Raw genomic sequence first — 19,690 nt, 5'->3', positions numbered from 1 at the left:
ACCTCATCACCCACCACTGCACCCACCACTGCACCCACCGCTGCACCCACCGCTGCGCCTACCTCATCACCCACCTCATCACCCACCACTGCACCCACCACTGCACCCACCGCTGCACCCACCGCTGCACCCCCCACCAGTGTGCACATCCCCTACCGAGACTCCAAACTCACAAGGGTGCTCTCGGACAGCTTGGGCAACAACTGCAAGAGTATACTAATCTGCACCGTGTCGTCAAAGCTGCACTACCTGAACGAAACCGCCTCCACCATCAAATTCGCACAGAGGGCTAAAATGGTGAAAGCCAAGCCAGTGGTGCGCGAAGAAAAAATGGAAACAAAACATGACAAGGAAAACTACCATAGCAAAAAGGAGGGAAGCGAAAGCGAGCATAGTCTTAAGGAGAAAGCAGCAGACATCTTCGTCAACTTCAATAAAAACCATATTACCAAGGATATGATTTTCTTCTCCTTTAGTCTCTGCATTTTTAGCTACATCTGTGGGTTCAAGAGCACTGGTAAGGTGAAATATCTCGACTTTTTCATCGAGTCATACAAGAACAAAATTGACATAATAAAAGATCAACTCAGCAAAGAGGGTACAGACACCAACGATGTTAACGAGTGCATACTGAAGACATTCGATGAGCTGAAACTTCTAACAGAGGAGGAAAAGGAGAGGTACTTAAAGACCCAACAGGCGAAGCTGCAAAGTAATGACGTAGAGGAGCAATCAGGGGCAGGAAAAAGGCACAACCACCTGCACAAACTACTGGGTAATAGATTCTTTGGGAAGGCAGCCATAGCGGATGGAAGGAATGAGGGAGTGGCCACAGGAGGGGAAGCGGACAGGAGCGATCCTAACGGACAAATTGCACCTGACGCGACGCAGCTGAGCATACTCAAAGGTGGAGCTCACGTGGAAGAAGATGAAGAAGACGCACTAATAGGAGACATCCTAATAAAAATGAAAAACGACATTTGCAGCATTCTGAAATTCAACTTAGCTAGATTGAAAAGCAACCTAAAGGAGGATGCGCAAATGTTCGACGAGATGTTGGATATTGTAAACAACGTGAAGGAAAATAACAACATTTTTTTAATGAACGAGTTAAATCAGCTGGGAAAGGCAGATGCCATGGGAAAGGCAGATGTCATGGGAAAGGCAGATGCCATGGGAAGTCACGCGGAGGGGAAGAGTCAAGTAGGAGAGAATGAAGCGAATAATTCGCTTTACAAAGAAACAAATCACCCCACATATGATCCTTCCAACCCGGGAAGGGTAAAGGCAAAGGGAGAGGCTACCAAGGGGGAGGCCACCAAGGGGGCGGGTGCAAAGGATAAACAACCCATTGCTGATCGGAAGGCAGACCTCAAAGGGGGAAAAAAATGGGCCAGGTGGAAAGGAGACCACGTAGAAAAAGATGAACAAGCAAAGCATCCACAACAACAAATCGAACTATACCAACCTGAGTACTTCGCCAGAAATATCCTCAGTGTACACAACATACAAAATATCTTCGAGTACGTGAATAATAACTACACCAAATTTATTAGCGATTTTACTACAGACAAAAGCACCGTTTTTACAAACTTCGATTTGAAGGAAAATCTGGACAGGCAGATTATTGAGAAAAATAATACCATATATAATTTTATCCACTCAGCTACCATGTTTCAACATAGTGGCACATTGAAGGACCTGAACAGCAACTACTTCTTCAATAAAATTCAAACGGAACTGTTTAATAATTATGGAAACCATCATAATGCGAATTTCAGGTGCATACACAGCATGCTCGAGGGGAGCGTCCACAAGGAAGACGCTGTGCGGAGTGCCAAAGGGGGGGCCAACAACACGGGCGCCCCTGCCAACGGTGGTAGCAACTATGGCAACAATTTGAGCGGCGATGGGCATGGCCCCCCCCAGCAGAAGAAGTACTTTTCCATTAGAGACATCCAACCCACGGACCCCTCAGACATTCTCCACATTACCAGCGGGATCAATCAAACCGTGAAATTCGCCAGCATCAAAGAGGGGGAAGACGGACAAGTAGTGGAAAAATCGGTGAACTTTGCCGTCGAGGGGAACACTGCCAATAATAGTCAGCTGCCATCCAGTGAGATGATCCCAAAAGAAAACAAACAGAAACAATGCAGCCCACGCAACAGTATCCGTGTCTCGCAAAAGGGACTCCAAATGGATGAATTGGTAAATTTGATAGAAAATGAAGACTTCAAAAAATTGTATGAATATATTACGGACAAGGGTAACAACAATGAGGGGGTTCATTTTAAGGATGGGGAGGAGTGTTCCCATGCAGCCTTCAAAGAGCTCGAGTCCAGGATAAATCAGGAAATACGGAAAATAAATGACTACGTGACGGTGGATATATCCCCTGTGAGTGGGAGTGGGAAGACCAAGCGCGGAAGCAAGGCGAGTGGGAAAAAAAATAAAGGCGCGAGAGCAGAAGGGAAGCGTTCCTCTAAGGGGAATGCAAACAAAGAGGAGTGGAACAATAGCAGTAGTGATAATAATGATTGCAATACTGGTCAGCGTGCCTGCCAAGGAGCACTTCCCCAAATTGGAGACACCTGTAGAAATTTTACGGACACAAAAACAACCAATAACTTCAATCACACACACATTTCCTACTTGGAAAAAAAACGAACCACTAATTTGTTCTTCCAAAAAATTATTAACATAATTAGGAATATATTTCAAAAAAAAGAATCCCCCAAAGACCCAATCGAAATTAACACGTCTGACCTCATCGATAATGAGCTCCTGTACAATAAAAAGCTACTCGAAAAAAATTTGGATTCCTACAATATTCGAAATTTTCAAATCAATGATAAAAAAATCTATCTCCTCAACGAGTCGGAGTACGTACACCTCAGGGAGTTAATAAATTACAAAAACAAAATGCTTTCCTTTTTGAATTGCGAATATAGGAAGTTTAAAATGTCACTATCGTGAGGGGGGATGCGCCATATGTGGCGCTGGAGGGGGGTGAAGGGTTCGCTCTGGCCGGCCATCACCACTGCCCTGAGGAGTTACACCCTCGACGGCGGACTTGCCAAACTGATCATCATGACACTCCGCACAAAATACGTTGGGATGTACTCACTCCACAGAGATACACACACACACATACGCATACACGTGCGTGCACCATCTCTTCTTTTTTTCTTTTCGCACACTTCTCCCATTTTTGAATTTCCGCGTAACATACATCACAAGGTTTCTGCAACACGCTAACTTGGGAAGATACCTCCCTCCTCACTTCACATCAAATCAAATCAGGGGTGAAGTATTTCGAAGGGGAAGGGAGGGATCACACAAATATGTCAAGAACAAATTTTTAAATTATCCTTTTTCAAAAACGGATTTGTAATTTTTTTTTTTGTGTATCTACAGCTCCGCGGGGAAATTTCCCACGGTAGGGTTTGTCTTTCTGGGGGGAAATCCCTCGGGGTCACAATCTGCTGTCTGCAGGGAAGCTCGTCCATTGCCCGCTTCGCTCCCATCGATATGTTTCACTTCCACACCATCGCTCCCCTCGATATGTTTCACTTCCACACCATCGCTCCCCTCGATCTGCTTCACTCCCATACCATCGCTCCCCCCGATCTGCTTCACTCCCATACCATCGCTCCCCCCGATCTGCTTCACTCCCATACCATCGCTCCCCTCGACCTGCTTCACTTCCCCCCCCCCGCCGTACGCGCTTTCTTTCGCCTCGCCCCCCGAGGGCCGTCCCGAACTGGGGGCGTCCTGATCGAAGTAATCACACTTATCATCAAAGTTATCATCGAAGTTGCTGTAAAAATAAATGTCGTTTAAAGTTAGGGCGTTCCATTTAGTTCCCTTCTTCGAGTCCACCCCATTGTGCCCATTAAACCCACCATGACTGTTGCTACTACCGTTGTTGTCCTTCCTGCTCGCGTCCCTTTTTACTTCCCTCCTTTGAATATTCTCCTTCATCTCCTTGTGCAAACCAACGTACCCGTCATTTCTTTTTTTTAAATTCTTCACCGGGGCGGAAAGCACTTTTTTGTTTTCAAATTTGACGTCGCTATTTTCAGTAAAGGCTTTTTCGTAAAAGGAGAAAAATTGTTTTTTGTAAATTTTATCAAATAGGGTGGAATTTTTTTTTTTTTTTTTTATAATTTGATTCGAAAATTTTTTGAAAAAAATTATTGCCCTGAATTTTTATTCTGTCCTTATCGATGTATTTGTTTCTGTTTTTATTCCAATTGTTGTCCCCATGATTGATTCCTTTCTTGTCTGCTTTCTTTTTATTCTCTTCGTCTATCATGTCTAGTTCAGTTTTTAGATGACATAGGACAGATACGCAAATATCCCCCTCTTCATCCCTTCGTCCACTTTCTTCATCACCAATCACCATGTCGAAGTTCAGCTTGAATCTATTCTTATTTTTGGTGTATCGTTTGTAATACTGCGGAGTGGAACAGATGTGCGTGGAGTGAGCAAGCGTAGAAAAACACTACATCAGTTGTGCGGGCTCATCATTGGGTTCTCTTCGTGTGAACGCGTCCGCAAATGGCACACTACACAGGTGAGAAGAGACCACCCATATGTACACAAACGAATAAATAACAGCATTCACGCAGAGGACTTACTTTGAGTCTCCTCCTCACATTGTCGCGGTTGTTTTTTTCTTCCTGTATTTTATTATTAAGGTACAAAATCTGCGAACCGTTTTTAAAAAAAAGGCAATTTTCATGGGTGCTGCTTTTTACTACAAGATGGCGCCCCGTTTGGCGACATTTCGCATCTGTGCACAGTTCGATTCATGGCACTGCGCTCGTGAGCTGCTCTTACACTTTTGTTCAGTTCTTCTATCTCCTTCATTAGTTTTTTGTTACTGTCGACTTGCTGCGAGCGGGGGAGAGCAAAAAAGGCGCGATGGAGTGGAGTAAGCGGCACATAGGGGCGAACACATAGGGGCGAACACATAGGGGCGAACACATAGGGCGAACACACACGTGCATATGGGCGAACATATACACATGGACGGGGAGAACTATCCCCTCTGCGAACCCTAACCTTGTGGTACAAGCCGTTGATGGAGTCCAGTTGCTGCGACAGTCTCTCTATTTGGTCCTCTCGCAGTTTAAGTATTCCTGCCAAGGGGGGGGAGGCAGTTGCACGGTGATGAGCAGCTACGCGGTGGAGCGGTCACAAGGTGGAGCGGTAACATTGCAACCGCATGACAACCGCATAGCAACCGCATGCCAACCGCATGGCAACTTACGTGTGCTGTTGGACTCTACTTCACTCTCCGTGGCCTTTCTCTGCAAAGAAGTGGGCACAAGGGTTCGTGAATAATAAGGGTTATATATATACGTTTGTACATACTCGCATGCGCTCCCCCTGACGCATTGATGAGGACGCTTACCATTTTATCCAACTCATCCTGCAGATTTTCTATTTTGTTGTTCTTAAGTTTTATCTGCTCTGAAATTTAAAGAAGAAAAAAAATAAGCATTTGGATAGTCTGAATGGAATCACTCTCCACTTGCTCACATTTTCAGAGGACCCACTTTTCACTTTATTTTCACATCTTATGTTGAGAGGCCCTCCTGTGGATACAGTCCCCTCTGCTGCTCTCACCTGTGTATATCTTTTTTAGCTCCTCTACATGTTCCGCATAAAAGGTGCACTGTGGGGAGGAAGGAAATGGTAATGGGAGTAGGAAATCATAAAGCTGCATTTTAACTCTGCTTGGCTTCATTAGGGATGCTTCCTTCTGGCTCAGACTTACCTTATCTTCTAGAAGGACGTTTTCCCGCTTCAGGTGGGACAGGTGCTTCCGCTCCCTCTCCCGCAGGGTGTCTGTCTTGTTGATTTTGTTGCTGTAGTGCTGCACGGGGGGTGGGCAGACGGGCAGTTGAGCAGATGAGCGGATGGGAAGATGATCGGATAGGCAGAAGAGCGGATGGGCAGATGAGCAGATGACCAAATGAGCGGATGACCAGATGAGCGTCACCACCGCAACTATGCATTTGCGCTTGGACACGCCACTTACATTTTTTATAAGGTTGATAGTTTTCCTGATTATGTAAAAGCTCTGTTTATATTTTAGTAACTCATTATGCTGGTCCTACGATGGAAAGGGGGGTGGGGGGGGAGATGCTCCGTGGGTGAAATATTCCCATTTGCGCTTCACGAGTGAGCACATCCGCGTGCATAGGGCTACACATAGGTGTTGATGCGCGCATAAGTACAACACCGCGGTAAGTAGAGTCATTTACATTATTGTCCGCTGAATTTTTTTTTTTTTCCCGGGTCCGTTTGTTATCTGCTAAGCGAAGGGAAGAAACAGGGGTGCACGTAAAGGGGTGTTGATGGGTCAAGTGTACTGATGTGCAGGTGAGTGTGTGCCCTTGCACGAGAGGACAACCTATAAGCTATTTCTCCCACAAGCATTGAATGAAAAGACCGTCCATCTTTCCTACAACGCCATGATATCCCCCTATCTACCATTCTTTTCCTAATCCCCCAAATCCTGTCACTCCGTCATTAAGCATTAAAATGCAAAACCTCGCATGCACATACTCTTGGAATCACCATGGATTTCTACAACTTTTTGTTTTCCTTCTTTCATGGGCCTTAAAAGGATATATACGAGAAAGGGTGTTAAATTATTTGTACAAATTTACAACACGGGTATGCCTCGTCGTTCGTAGAAAGAGGGGAAAAAAAAAAAAAAAAAAAAATGCTGCGTTTTGTTGTGAACGTGACCGGAGGAGGGTTGCTTTAGCTCGCAAAAGGCGAATGTTGCCACTCGGTTTGATCAAGCGTTACGTTATTCTACATCATCCGAAAAGGAGGGCTCGCCGTTTTGCAGCTTCGCCCTTTCGCCGTTTTGCGGCTTCATCCTTTCGCAGCTTCGCCCTTTCGCCGTTTCGTACGTCCATAAGAATGCATTAGGGACGCACTTTCATCCGAGGGGACGCCATTTCTAAACGACCCTTAGTATGCACTAAAACCGGTAGGGTTTGTTTCCCTTTCGTGGCGTAGCGAAGGGGCACCAAAAAAAGAAGCTCAGCGCCCCAAAAAGAACGCACGCGCAAATACACCCGGAATTGTCGTTTCAGGTCGCAACTTTCAATGTAACGCCATTTAGCAAGCACGTCACTATGCACGCGATAGCGCATAAAATAAATTTTGTAAAATTAAACCGCCGCTGGGAAGAAACATACCAAGTTTATACTCCCCCGAACGTGCATATGCACATTTTGCATTGTTCATTTGCCACGCAGGGACACAAAGATGGGCCCTTTTTTCCCGCATGCCGCGCAGCCTTTTTTTATTTGCACATAAATTGACATAAAGATGGAGGCAACGGGTGGCCGTCCCCACCGCTTTGTAAAATTCGAAGGGGTGCAAAAAAGGGGAAGAAAAGGCGGAAGAAAAAATGGGCGAAAAGGTGGAGGAACGCGTGGGCAATAAGAAGTCCCCTCCGTAAATGCATTACATGGGGAGCTGCAAATGTTCAGACGTGTTCAGTTCATATATATTTTTTCTTCTTCCCGTGGGAGAAGGGGGCGGACAAAAAAAAAACACATGAATGACGAGGTGGGCGTAATATACCACGTGAACGTCGAGGTGGGTGTAATATACCACGTGAACGACGAGGTGGACATAATATACCACGCGGACAATGCGGGTGACATAATACACCACGTGAACGTGGGGGAAAAACTAAAAGGAGGAGGTGCCCCCGCTCCCCCCCAACACACACAAACACACATGTGTTATGCGTATGCGTATGCCCCTGCTGAGGCCTACTTGTTGGTCGGCTCGTAGAGCGGAATCTCATTGTAGAGAAAGGGGTCCTGCAAGCTGTGAGGCATATCAATGATATTCTTATACTTCCTGTTCTTCTTATATATAAAAGTGGGGTAGTAGAGGTAAATTTTGTCCTTAAATTTATTAAAGGCCCTTCCCTTGGCATCGGAAATTTTAATAATTTTATTTTTGTATCCACCAATGGGTCCCTTAATAAACAGCAGATTTTGTAAGCTGTTAATTCGAAAGAGTTTGTTATTGCTACATTTGACGAGAGTCTTCTCCCCTATGTGAGTATTCATTTTTTTGTTCCTGAAGACAATGTTAATCGTTTTCCCCATGGAGACACTACCTAAGCTTCTATGTGCTTTACTTTCCGTGCCATGTGAAGCGTTTTTCCCACTAAACCCCCATTTCTGCATGGCCCCACAGAAGCCCTTATTCTTTATAGTAGAACTAATAAACAAATTTTGGCCTGGGGAAAAATGCCTCGCGGAAAATTTATGTTGTACAGGCAAAAAGCAATCACTCGTGCATTTGAATTCTTTTATTTTGTGAATGAACCCTAACTTCCTTTTTATATAATTGCCTATGTTATTTTTACTCTGCTTAACGATATTCATATTTCCTATTCCTATTTCCAACGCTTCATATCCATTCTTCGTAATATTTTTTTGATTCAAAACATAGCAGTGATTTATTTTGCAAACTGTCACTGCATGCTTCACACCCCACACATCCCATATACTCATACAGCCCACTTTGTATGCCAGCAATCCTGTCCTCCTGCTGTTCCATAATGGGTAGACTTTCTCAATTTTATCATCTTCTTTTTTTTCTTCGTACTCTGCTTGTTCCTCTGTATTTATTTTGTAATTATACTTTTCGTTTAGCAGTTGTAACCGCCTTACCCATTTGGAGGCATAAAAGGTTCGGCGCGATACGGCCCACAGCGTGTTGGACTCTGCCAAAGTGGGTCTCCTCCCTCCGCGCAAAATGCAATTCATCGTGGGAGCTCCACGAGTAGAGCGCCCACAGTGGGGGGAAAAACCAAATTGGAAAAACTGCAATGTGGTGAACACACTTCGTTTGGCTGTAAAAAAAAAAAGAAAAACTGTGTAAATCCCGCTTTGCACCGCGTAACAACTTTTGTGGGGAGTCAATTCCACCTTCGACGCTGTGCCCGGTAGGCTGCTCCCTGGCAGTTTTGCATCACTTTTGTTTGTCCCTCCCTCCGCGGGAGTTCCAGTCCCATCGACATAGTGCTAGCTGGGAAGAGCCAACAAATTGTGCACATCGAGATGAAGGCCCTTTCTGGATAGCACCCGAAAAAAGTGCAGAAAAAAAAGGGAAAAAAAAAGGAGAAAAAAAAGGAGAAAAAAAAGGAGAAAAAAAAAGGAAGAAAAAAGGAAGAAAAAAATAGGAAGAAAAAAAGGAAGAAAAAAAAGGAGGAAAAAAAAGGAGGAAAAAACCTCTATACCGTGACGTGCTATATGCTCACTCAACGCACCAATGGTCTCACCTGAGTGGGGGTCCAATGGAGAGCCTCCACGGGTAGCCTTCCATGCGGCGTTGACATCGGGCCAGGGGAACCGCCTCAGGGGAACCGCTCTTGCCAACCCCAAATCGACAAACGGAGGTGAAACATAGGGCTCATTTCCTCCCACAGCTTTACCATTAAATTTAAAAAGAAAAAAAAAAGTTCAGTTGGTGGGGATGGGGGAAGGAAATATCTTTATAAAAAATGCAGAGGGTGGGGGAGGGGTCCTCTTCTCCACCTGTTTAGCCAACATTAATGGCTACGCCTAACAGGGACGTTATCTCCCCCCGTTCACAACGTACAATTTGTAAAAGGTGAGGATGACTTCTTTGCTTGGTGTGTGTCAGGAGGAGAATCGTCGATGAGGAGTAGCACCCCCGGCGCCTCTAAAATGATGTGCACAAGTGTGCCAAACGTGCCGAACGAGCCAATACACAGACGCAAAAAGAGAATAAGGCCAACTCCTATGAGCCCCCGACCTGCGCGCTGGGGAGACAACCCGAGGGGGCTTCCCCAACGCGAAGAGGCCATCATTTTCAAAATAACGAATCGTTTATTTCTTGGAATTTTTTTTTATCCTTTGCGAACATCTCCGCGGCTGCGTGGTTGAAGGGATCCTCCGTCGAGGGTTCCTGCAAGGGAGGCACGCAAAGCGAAGGGGAGCGCGTGAGTTCCCCAGTTGATGCAGTGCAAAGGTGTTAACATAGGTCCGCCGCCAAATGAAATAGGGAGACGCTTCAAATTGGGGGCGCTTCAAATTGGGGCGCTTCAATCTAGAGACGCCTCTCCCTTATGGGGGCAAAACTACTGGCTATCCCCCCCACACACGGGGGTTCACCACGTGGTGCAACTGTACATTTAGCAGGAGCAGCAGTCCCAGGACCAGCATTTGCAAATTTATGATGGGGTTCCATTCGAGCTTTAGGACGTTCAAGCAGACGTTCCCGCGTTCGTCAATGTTGGGGTGGAATATCTGCACACGAAGGGGGGGCGGAGGAGGTCACAAAGGGTCTTGTGCGTGGGTGTAAATGTATATATATGAACGAATGTACGCATGTGTGTATGTACGCATGTGTGTATTTTTATTTTATTTTTCGTGTGCACCCCCACTGGGGGGAAATCACCTTGCTCTGGCATGTTATTTTGGGTGGCGCGATGGGGTAAGTGTCCTTAAAGAGGATGACAAAGCTGATCGTCTTCCCCCTGAAGTAACTCTCCTTGGGGGTCACCGATACGGCAATTTCTTTCAAACTGTGATCATCAATTGGGTGCAGCTGCACGCCGTCAATGGGGTCCAGGTCCAGCAGTTCTTTGCAGGGGGGGCGGAAATGGTGGCGTGGCGGGTTAGCGGGTTAGCGGGTTGGCGGAATGGCAGGTTGGCCGGTTGGCGGATTGGCCAGTTGGCCAGTTGGCGGTTTTGCCGAGGGGCTTTTACGTTGTAGTCGCCATCGCGATGTGCTCATGTGGTGGCACTTTTTTTTTTCAGCGCGAGGTATTCCCTACTGCGGAACCCCACGGAGAGGAGTCTTCACCCATTTAAAGCTCCCCACACAAGGTCCAACGGTGGAACCCACCAATGCCTCGTTTTCCTCCCATTTTTCGCGCATAGATATGCCTGTTTCCTTCCCAACCCGTAATACAACCCCTCACATGTGTTAATCTCCAGGGATGGAATAATACACAAAAGAGGTACTCTCTCCTCCTGGGCACTCCTCAAACGATTAAAATTTTTGTCTTTATTTTTCACTCGTCCATATGGGCTATACCTTTCTGGAGCACTAACTCGAAGGGCTTCAACTTCTTCCCACTCCCGTTACTCATTTTGCATCTTGAATTTATTCCAAGTCAAGTTAAAAAATTGGCACAAGGTACAGGGAGCTAATAAGCTAGTCACTCTGTAGAAAAAATTGTTGCTTCCTTTTCGTGATGAGGACAAGAACCATGTTTTAATTTTTTCACATTTAAAAATTATTTTTTCACATTTTGCGATGGTGGGTGAGCCCCGGAGTGGGGAAGCGTACCCATATAGAAAGGTGGATTCCTTTTTCCCCAGGGTGCCGACTCGGGCAAATTTTCTTGCTGTCCCGTGGCGCTATGGATAAGTGCACGCGGTGAACAACGGGTGCACAGAAGGGATGGCGTAGGGATGGCGTAGGGATGGCGTAGGGGTGGCGTAGGAATGGCGTAGGAATAGCGTAGGAATAGCGTAGGGATGGCGGAGGAGAGCCTCTGTGCCAAATAACTCGCCGTGTGCTTTTCCCCCCGAGGGAAACATACATTTGTGAGTGGAGGTTACTCCCTCTGGTAGGTACGGTACTTATACACGTATGCCAATAATCGCTGCACCAGGTAGGAAGTAGGAAGTAGGAGGCAAAAGGATGCGAAAGTAGGCACAAGTAGTCACAAGGAGGCACAGTGGGGCACAAAATTGCAATGTGCCCTTCCGCATATCCCAGTCGTCGCAGTGGTGCCTGTCGTGTCATGCAGAGAACGCGCTGCCTAGTCTTATGGAGGGGATGCGGAGGGGGAGTGAACAGGAAGGGCCTCGGAAGGACCATCACAACAGAAGAGGGGAGAGACTACAAAAGGAAGAACGCCTTCGAAATGTGGAAGTGCCATAACGCAGAAACATACACAGCCGATTTATCATTTCATGACAGCTTTAAAATTAGTAAAGAAAAAGAATTGCTCATCAGCACAAGGGTAAGCAAATATAAGAACGTAAAACATGCCAACATCAAATTCCTGTTTTTGTTTCTTACGTTTAGCCAACCATGCTGCAACCATTTTATTTGTAAAACGAACCCGAGCAATGGAATCCTCACGCAAGTGCTAGCCAAACTGAACTACCTCCTCTTGATAAAGAAAATACTCTCAAATGATTCAACACAGAATAGGTTCTTAAAATTTATCTACTTGAATTATGTGTTACCCAGGAGGGGGAGAAATAAAGTTTCACTCGATGAAGAAGCGACGGATGACACGTACATTGGTGCTTCTCCCGATGGGTACCCTCCTCCGTCTGGTACGAAATTTCGAGAAAGGGACAGGGACCATGTTCAGAACAGATCGCAAGATGGCAATTCCTACCCAGGGAAACATACCCATTGGGTTGAACCCCCCCGAGGAGTGACCAAATTCCAACTAAACGAAATAAGGCAGCTATTCCAAAGGGGGGAATACGAAATTGTTATACACAGTAACATCAACAATAGAGTCCTAAAGCACGTTTATGTGGACGATCTAGATGGTCATATAAAGACGCAAATTAATTATCTCAATATGTTTGTCAACCAAGTGACGGATAAAACGATGCTACTGAAATTGTACTCATTTGTTGAGTATTTCTTTGACCAAATGGGGAACAATGCGAACGAGTTTTTATTTTTCTTGGACAGACTAGCCGATAAACTATTACTCAAAATGAACTTGGTAGATGTAGCCTTTATCTTCCACATGCACATAAAGTTGAATTATTACAACCATTTATTTTTATTCATGTTGGTACGAAAAATGGAGCTTTTTTTCCTTCCCTTGTTGACATATTCAGAGAGGAATGAAGAACTAGCGAATTTGTACATGCGAAAAATAAAGTATAACCAGAAATCCCTTGTCCTATTTTTTCACTCCTTGACAAATTATTTTTTTTACCTGAACCAAATTGAAGAAGGGACCAGATATAAGGACAAACGGATACATATCAAACGTTTCCTTTATGGCAAATTGGGGGCACTCCACGTGTTGCAGAACTTGGAGCGAAATTATCAATCGTATTCTTTGCTAGACTACACCTTGGTGTTTTCCGCCCTCAACAAGCTGGACATACAAAATGAGCTACTCGGTTCGGTTCTACTGGATTATATAGACAAAATGGGATCATTTCTTCCGACGAATGGTAACTCGCAGAAGGGAAGACTCCCCCCCTTAACCACTTCCCTCCTCAGTGGGGGCAACCTTCATCTGTATGCCTCCCTTTTGAGCACTTTTACAAAATGCTTCACATCGTATCAGTACTGCAGGGATGAATATCATAAGGTCATGCGGGTGTTACTTATCCTGTTTGAAAATGCTCTCTGGGTTATCTCCAAATTGTTCGTCAGTGAAGGGAAGAATTTGCTTTACCCCCTGTGTGACCACCAATTGGATGATGGGTTGAGGCAGCCTTTCGGCAGAACCCACTCATCCGTGGAGGAATCTCACTCGAGAATTGTTACATCTCAAGTAGATGCACAGAACAGATGCGACAATGCAACGAATGGTAAGAGTGACCCCCACTGGAGGGAACACCCAAATGAAGAACCCACCTATTTTGACTTCATTAGGGTTCTACAGTTGGAGAGGAGAAGAACCAAAGTGGGGAGTAATATAGGGGAAACCCCCTCACGAGAGACATGCAACAAAAATAGCGTGTCAGGTGGAGGAGAGGACTCCACAGATAGACCCCTCCACCAAAGGGAAGGCGAAACATATAATCACTGCAAAACGGTGTACCATGTGAAAAACGTCCGAGATAATATCAAGTTCATCGTTAATTGTCTCAACTCGACCTACAAACTGGTTAATCACTTTATTGAAATTTTTCAAATTAAGGAACACAGCAAGCAGTTCAACCGGATTTTTCTGTACAATTTTTCCAATAAGCTTATTTATGAGAAAAAGAAGGCCAATTGTTCTGGAGGTTATTTAGATCACTTGCACAGCAGCACTGTGCATGGCAGCAGATTGTTTGACTACCACGAGGGGGGGGTGCACATAAATCGGTTGTTTATGTGTGCCTACTTGCAGAGTTTCTTGCTATGCGATTTGGTCAATGTGTATGTCGGTGGAATGGTAGAGGGGTTACCTGATGGGATGCCGCCAACAACCGAACCACTCAACGAGGCGACGTTCTTCTCCCAGCTGGCCGCCAACACACTAGGGGCTATCCAAAACTTGAAGCTGCTACGGTACGACATTTTTGCCAACATCACATACATCATCAGAAGGAAATACTTCAAACTGGACATGGTTAACATAGGAAATATTATTCACTCGTTCGCCTCCGTCAAGCTGAGAGACGTACAGATAATCGAGCTTCTAACCAAGCAGTTGGTATCTCACGCAAATGACAATCCGGGGAGAGACCACAATATAGGTGAACAAACACTCAGCAATGTTTCCATTTCGTTATTAAAACTTGATTTGCCGAACGAAAAATTTAACGAAATTATTTTCCGAAATTACAAAAGGGTCCAATCTGTGCATTCACTCATAAATATCACCTTCTACTTATGCTACTACAATTTTATGAGCTCATTTGTGCTGCAAAATAATTTTACTCACCTTTTTGAGCACGTCAATATAGCAGATATGAGCATGTTGACCGTCCAAAACCAGACACAGTTACGTCTCATCGCTCTTTTAGCTCTGCATGTCCATCATTATTCTGTTGGGGAGGCACATAAGTGGGAGGATCTGAAGGGGATCCCCCTTGGAAAAATTTCCACCCATTTGGATGAACTTCGAGACGTTGTTCTAGTCTCCCAAATGGGGGCTCCATCCCAAAGTGACCAACGCGGAGGTCAAACTGCAGAGGAGATTTACAAAGTCGCACACGAGGGAGGGGGAAGACAAAGAAGCGCGTTTCCTGAGTCAGGCTGTACACATGCTGTCCCCTCGTCCATAAACATGTTCGAAATTTTTGCGCACAAACGTATGAATAACCCACCAATGGAGACGGACCTGCTGTTAAGTGAGAGGGACTACTTAAACCTCCATTTCATTGCGGCATTTCCCTTTTCAGCACCTCCCATTGAAACTACCTCCAGCTTGCACGACGAAATATACGACGTGGTGGCATCACTGAGTCTTCCACGCCGGCTGACGAAGGAGTTGCCGCACTACCCCTACTGCGTCGATATAGTGCTCGCCTAGCGCCCTCCAAAGGTGTACGGTCGCATCGGTTTGGCGCAGTTTTGTGGTACCTATTTGCGGCGCTGACTCGTAGCGACCAACCTTACTCCCTTTTTTTTTTGTACAAGCAACCCTTTATATTCCTTCCCAACTTTGCAACTTCCCACAAATTTGAAAGACCATCTCCAGCGGCGACCGCGGAAAAGGCAGTTCCTCTCCTTTGTTATGAAGACGCGTTATTTTTATATTTTCGGGGAAGCGTTACTTTACATTTAAAAAAAAAAAAAAAACAAACAAACACGGGACGTCCGAAAGGCGTTTTCACTTAATGGATAACAAAAAAAGGTACACCAAACCGCTTTACGCGGTAATGAGGCAATAGCATTACACGCCAAAAAGGGGTGTGTGTGTGGGGGATGGGAGAGTTCCCCTGCTGCGCCGCGGCGGCTCTACTGCAGAGGACCCACAGCTGACCTCGCGGCGTCTGCCTGCCCCTTGGCATCCTCCACATACTTCTTGTTCAATGAGCTGGTGCTAATTTTATTCGGGAAAACATTAAAGGTGATTAAATTGGCAGACTTGTTTTGATACTCAACCATTAGGTACTGATGCAGTTGCCTCAAGTTCTCACTCTCACACCACAGCTGCCGTAGCGTTATTAAATTAATCATGTCCTTTTCTAATCTACTGTAGGCATAAAAATGAAATTGGTCATCAGGATTGTTACTACAAATATGACACATAACCAAATCTTTCTTTAAGTCACTCGTCTCATTATTTGTCTGTATATCAACATTTTTTTTGAACAAAAAAAGGAGTTTACTCAGAATCGTTTTTCTTTTTTCATAGATCAACTGAGCATATTTGTCTAGCTTTTCTAAGCTCATGTTGTTTACATCCTCGTTGATGTACTTTTTTATTAACATTTCTTTATCTGCTGTATATTTTGATAGTAAAATATTGTTTAATATGTTCTGCGTGTCTTCGCATAGGTTGGCTGTATTTAGTGTGTTCAGGCAATTATCTACCATGCTGTTCAGATTTTTCTGAAACTGTTTTGCGTAATCTTCAGGGGGGAATTCATTCTCTTCGATGTTTTGGCTAGCAACATTTCCTGTCTCGGCTACTCCAATTTTGTGGAACTCTTCAACGCGCACGTTGTTAATGTCGATCACTTCGGTTGGGCTGTTTCCACTATGCTGGTTAAAGCTGCTTTGGTTGAAATTTTGGCTGTAATTTTGGCTGTAATTTTGGCTGTAATTTTGGCTGAAATTTTGGCTGTAACTTTGGCCGTAACTTTGACTGAAATTTTGGCCGTAACTTTGGCTGCAGCTTTGACTGGGAGGGAAAAACTCGTTGGGGGTCTTTTGCATTGGGATGCCATTGTTGGGTAGACCCACATCCGCGTGCACTGTAGACAACCCATTGGCGTGCACACCGAGGATCGACACATCGCAGTATTCCCCATTGCCACTATTAAGTGGGGGTTCCCCTGGAGCACAGTTCACATCGTTTGTCAATTTTTCAAACGAAGCTGCTTTTGTGTGTAGATGCACAGTCGAAGGGTTTCTTGTGGGGTCTATGTTTTCCTTCTCCACGCAGATCGTACTTTCTGTTTCACAATTTATAAAAAGGCTGGTGCCTTTCGTGGCTCTCTCCTTTATGCCGACGAAGGAGTTGCTCCTGTCTGGTTGGTTGTAATCGTAACTCATTTTGTGGCCCATTCCTACAGCGGGGTTGTTTGCGTGTTGGCCACTTTGGTTCTTCCCCTTCACGTTAAGTATGTTTTGCGAGCTCTGCTGAAGCAAACGATTTGCACTCTCAGACGTGTTCGAGACGGCATCGTAAAATATGTTGTCGCTTTCTCTGTTCTTCTCCCTTTCGTTGGCGTGCCGGATGTGCACGTGGCCGGGATTGTTTCCGAGTGTGTTACCACCCACCGTGTTACCACCCCCGGCATTATGGTTCGTGCTTGCCGCGTTCCCGCTCGCGGCGGTGCCACGCAAGAAGCCCCTCTCCTTCAGGCGCTCCCGTTCGTTCGAGAAATTGGTCAACTTGCTGCCAACGCTGTGCCGGAGCACCTGCACATCGGCCTTCTTCGCTTTGCTGGACACGCCGTCGCAGCTGCTCCTGTTCTTGACCAGGCCCTGTTTGGCGTTCTTCCTGCACGCCAGAAACATATTCTTATCATTCTTATTCAGGTTGCAATTCATCTCGTCGAGGGAGGAGAAATCCGACGTGTCCGAGAAGGCGTAACTTTGTTGGATGAAATTTTGCTTCCCCGAGATGCTGTCATAATTTGTCTTATTGCTTTTGAAATTTAAGAGGCTTTTTTTCTTCTTCTTCTTTTGCGCTAGCTTATCCATATCGTTGACTGAGTTGTACTTGGTCTGGTTGGTGGCCACGCCGTCCTGATTCTTCACGAGGTGTTTTCCGTTCCGGGCAGGGTTCACCAGGCCACTTACGATGCCGCTGCCATTGTTGCCACCGCCGCTTCCACTGTTACCACCGCCGCTTCCACTGTTACCACCGCCGCTTCCACTGTTACCACCGCCGCTGCCACTGTTGCCAACGCCACTCCCTCCGAGGCGCTCCTTCAACTCGTTCGACTTCATGTTCGCCCTGCCGCTCTGCATGAGCGAATTCGATTTCATAGCCGCGCCCTCCGCCCCGGAGGTGTTCATCTCTCCACTTCTAGACTCCAGGATGCTAATTTTCTCGCTATTGGGGTCTTCTTCTTCCGTAGCATTCATTTTATGCTTAAAATTTTTGACTCTCGAAGAGTACCTTAGCGTATTCAGCGTCTGCTCACAGCAACTAATGGTGGGAGAAATATTTGCAATCATGATACTTTTAGATTTTCCAACAAATATATCTCTCAAGACTTTAGTTAGCTCTGAATCCCTAAACGGAATGTGATGTTTATCGGAGTCCATAGCTCTGATACATTCCTTCAGAGCTAACAACGATCGATTAATATTAGCTCCGTCTGTTTGTGTCTGTTTATTCTGAGCAACGGTATCTGCACCCCTTTCGCTTCCTGCCAAATCTATAAAGGCAATTTTTCCCAAAGAGGCATTCTTATGTATGTCTTTCAAATCAATGTTCAGAATAGCATGCGATCTAGAGGACTCATCATTTTGAGAGTTCACTCCTATTTTCCGTAACATAACTCCATCAATCATTTTGGAAATTAACTCCTCCTTAGAGTACACTCTTAAAATTTTTAGGTCCTTCACAACTACTTCTTTTTTCCCATTTTCCAAAGCAGCAACCATTTTTCTTTTCTGTAACAAATCGTATAATTTCCCACAGTAAATTTCGTAAAAAGAAATAAAAATTCCTCTACTATTATCATTATCGTATAGACTTAAAAAGCTAAATATGTCCTCCGCTGCGTATTGGAAAATTCCTGGCGTTTCGCTTTGTCCATAGGGTTGTGACCCTAACATGGTATATGTTTTTCCACTCCCTGTTTGTCCATATGCAAAACATGAACAGACGCAATTACTTTCGAAAATATCTACAATTAAAGGCTTGATTGTATTTATGTAGACAGTAAAATTATCTACTGTTTCATCGAATACTTTATCTACTATGAATTCGTGTCTCTCCACATATTTGGTGAGGTCTACTTTGTATCTTGGTTCATCTATATATATGGTTGAGTTATCCTTGACTGTTATGATATCATTGTCTTTCCTTTTTTTTTCTAATTCACTTATTGGTCTTTTTCTTACGACCACTTTGATTTTTCCATTCATACTTTTTCCTCTGCTTTTTGACTTTTGCCCCAGGTTCAGGCTCTTCTGTGGGTATATCTCGCTCTGCCAGAAAAAGGGGGGAGAAATGAAGAAGAAAAATGGTATGCACTTACGTTGATAAGGATGTGCGTCACGTGTGCGTCACGTGTGAGTCACGCGTGGGGTGGAGGACGCGCTGGTCGATGAGGGGAACGATCTGTATGAACACAAACCCGTCACACTTCCCCCATTCATTACCTTATTTTTCACCATGGACTGCCTCTTCTGTTGCATCGTTTTTTTATTCATCATTCTTAAATTATAAGAAAAGGGGACTGAACTTGGCGTTCTTCTGATTCAATCGTTGATAGATGGCTTGGCCAAAGAACTCAGACGCATGCTCCTCTTTTGTTAACTTACTCTATGCTAAGGGGAGAATTATCGCCTTGTACCATTTGCAGGATTGCACCACTTACCCGTGGGGGGAAAATCTCTCCACAAATGGTACACTAAACGCGCTAACAACTAGTACGAAGCTTCCTAGTTAGACGCGGAAACAATTTTAATCACCGCAAAAAAAAAGGGGCAATAAATCGTACGGAGGGATGAACACAGGACAGCAAAATGAACGAGCAGCGGCAACGGGGATAAGTGGGTGGTGCACACATGAACAGTGGGTAAGGTGTGCCCTCTG

The 19,690-nt window shown here is 45.1% G+C and overlaps 6 protein-coding genes across 6 annotated transcripts in view; 2 read left to right on the top strand and 4 right to left on the bottom strand.

The window, feature by feature from the left end:
• PCYB_147010 (kinesin motor domain containing protein) overlaps nt 1-2,979 on the top strand; it is a gene marked incomplete at both ends in the record, with an annotated part of 4,648 nt that extends 1,669 nt beyond the window's left edge. The window contains one exon of the mRNA XM_004225172.1: nt 141-2,979. Coding sequence (XP_004225220.1) covers nt 141-2,979 — 2,839 coding nt within the window. The remainder of the gene's footprint in view (nt 1-140) is intronic.
• Nucleotides 2,980-4,136: 1,157 nt separating this feature from the next.
• Nucleotides 4,137-6,638, bottom strand: PCYB_147000 (hypothetical protein; the record flags this gene model as incomplete). Its single annotated transcript, XM_004225171.1, has 11 exons — nt 6,586-6,638; nt 6,282-6,328; nt 6,056-6,130; nt 5,747-5,890; nt 5,641-5,689; nt 5,426-5,484; nt 5,282-5,321; nt 5,074-5,150; nt 4,849-4,902; nt 4,647-4,715; nt 4,137-4,462 (listed from the first exon to the last, which is right to left on the bottom strand). Coding segments are annotated over exons 1-11 (987 nt in total), but the record flags the coding sequence as incomplete, so codon positions are not given.
• A 1,185-nt stretch (nt 6,639-7,823) lies between these two features.
• PCYB_146990 (50S ribosomal protein L3) lies at nt 7,824-8,828 on the bottom strand (the record flags this gene model as incomplete). The annotated part of the gene is made up of 1 exon (XM_004225170.1): nt 7,824-8,828. A coding segment is annotated over one exon (1,005 nt), but the record flags the coding sequence as incomplete, so codon positions are not given.
• Nucleotides 8,829-9,897: 1,069 nt separating this feature from the next.
• PCYB_146980 (ubiquitin-conjugating enzyme E2) lies at nt 9,898-11,182 on the bottom strand (the record flags this gene model as incomplete). Its single annotated transcript, XM_004225169.1, has 4 exons — nt 9,898-9,993; nt 10,218-10,334; nt 10,486-10,670; nt 11,128-11,182. 4 exons carry the CDS (start codon nt 11,180-11,182, stop codon nt 9,898-9,900), a joined length of 453 nt encoding a protein of 150 aa, XP_004225217.1.
• A 644-nt stretch (nt 11,183-11,826) lies between these two features.
• On the top strand, nt 11,827-15,273 carry PCYB_146970 (hypothetical protein; the record flags this gene model as incomplete). Its single annotated transcript, XM_004225168.1, has 1 exon — nt 11,827-15,273. A coding segment is annotated over exon 1 (3,429 nt), but the record flags the coding sequence as incomplete, so codon positions are not given.
• A 429-nt stretch (nt 15,274-15,702) lies between these two features.
• PCYB_146960 (kinesin) lies at nt 15,703-19,308 on the bottom strand (the record flags this gene model as incomplete). Its single annotated transcript, XM_004225167.1, has 2 exons — nt 15,703-19,080; nt 19,255-19,308. The coding sequence occupies 2 exons, from the start codon at nt 19,306-19,308 to the stop codon at nt 15,703-15,705; spliced, it is 3,432 nt and encodes a 1,143-aa protein (XP_004225215.1).
• Nucleotides 19,309-19,690: the final 382 nt, after the last annotated feature.

This window comes from Plasmodium cynomolgi, chromosome 14 (assembly GCF_000321355.1).
Source record: "Plasmodium cynomolgi strain B DNA, chromosome 14, whole genome shotgun sequence".
In the NCBI taxonomy this organism is placed as follows: domain Eukaryota; phylum Apicomplexa; class Aconoidasida; order Haemosporida; family Plasmodiidae; genus Plasmodium; species Plasmodium cynomolgi.
Note: the sequence above shows the minus strand (reverse complement) of the source record. Positions and strands in the feature narration are given on the sequence as shown.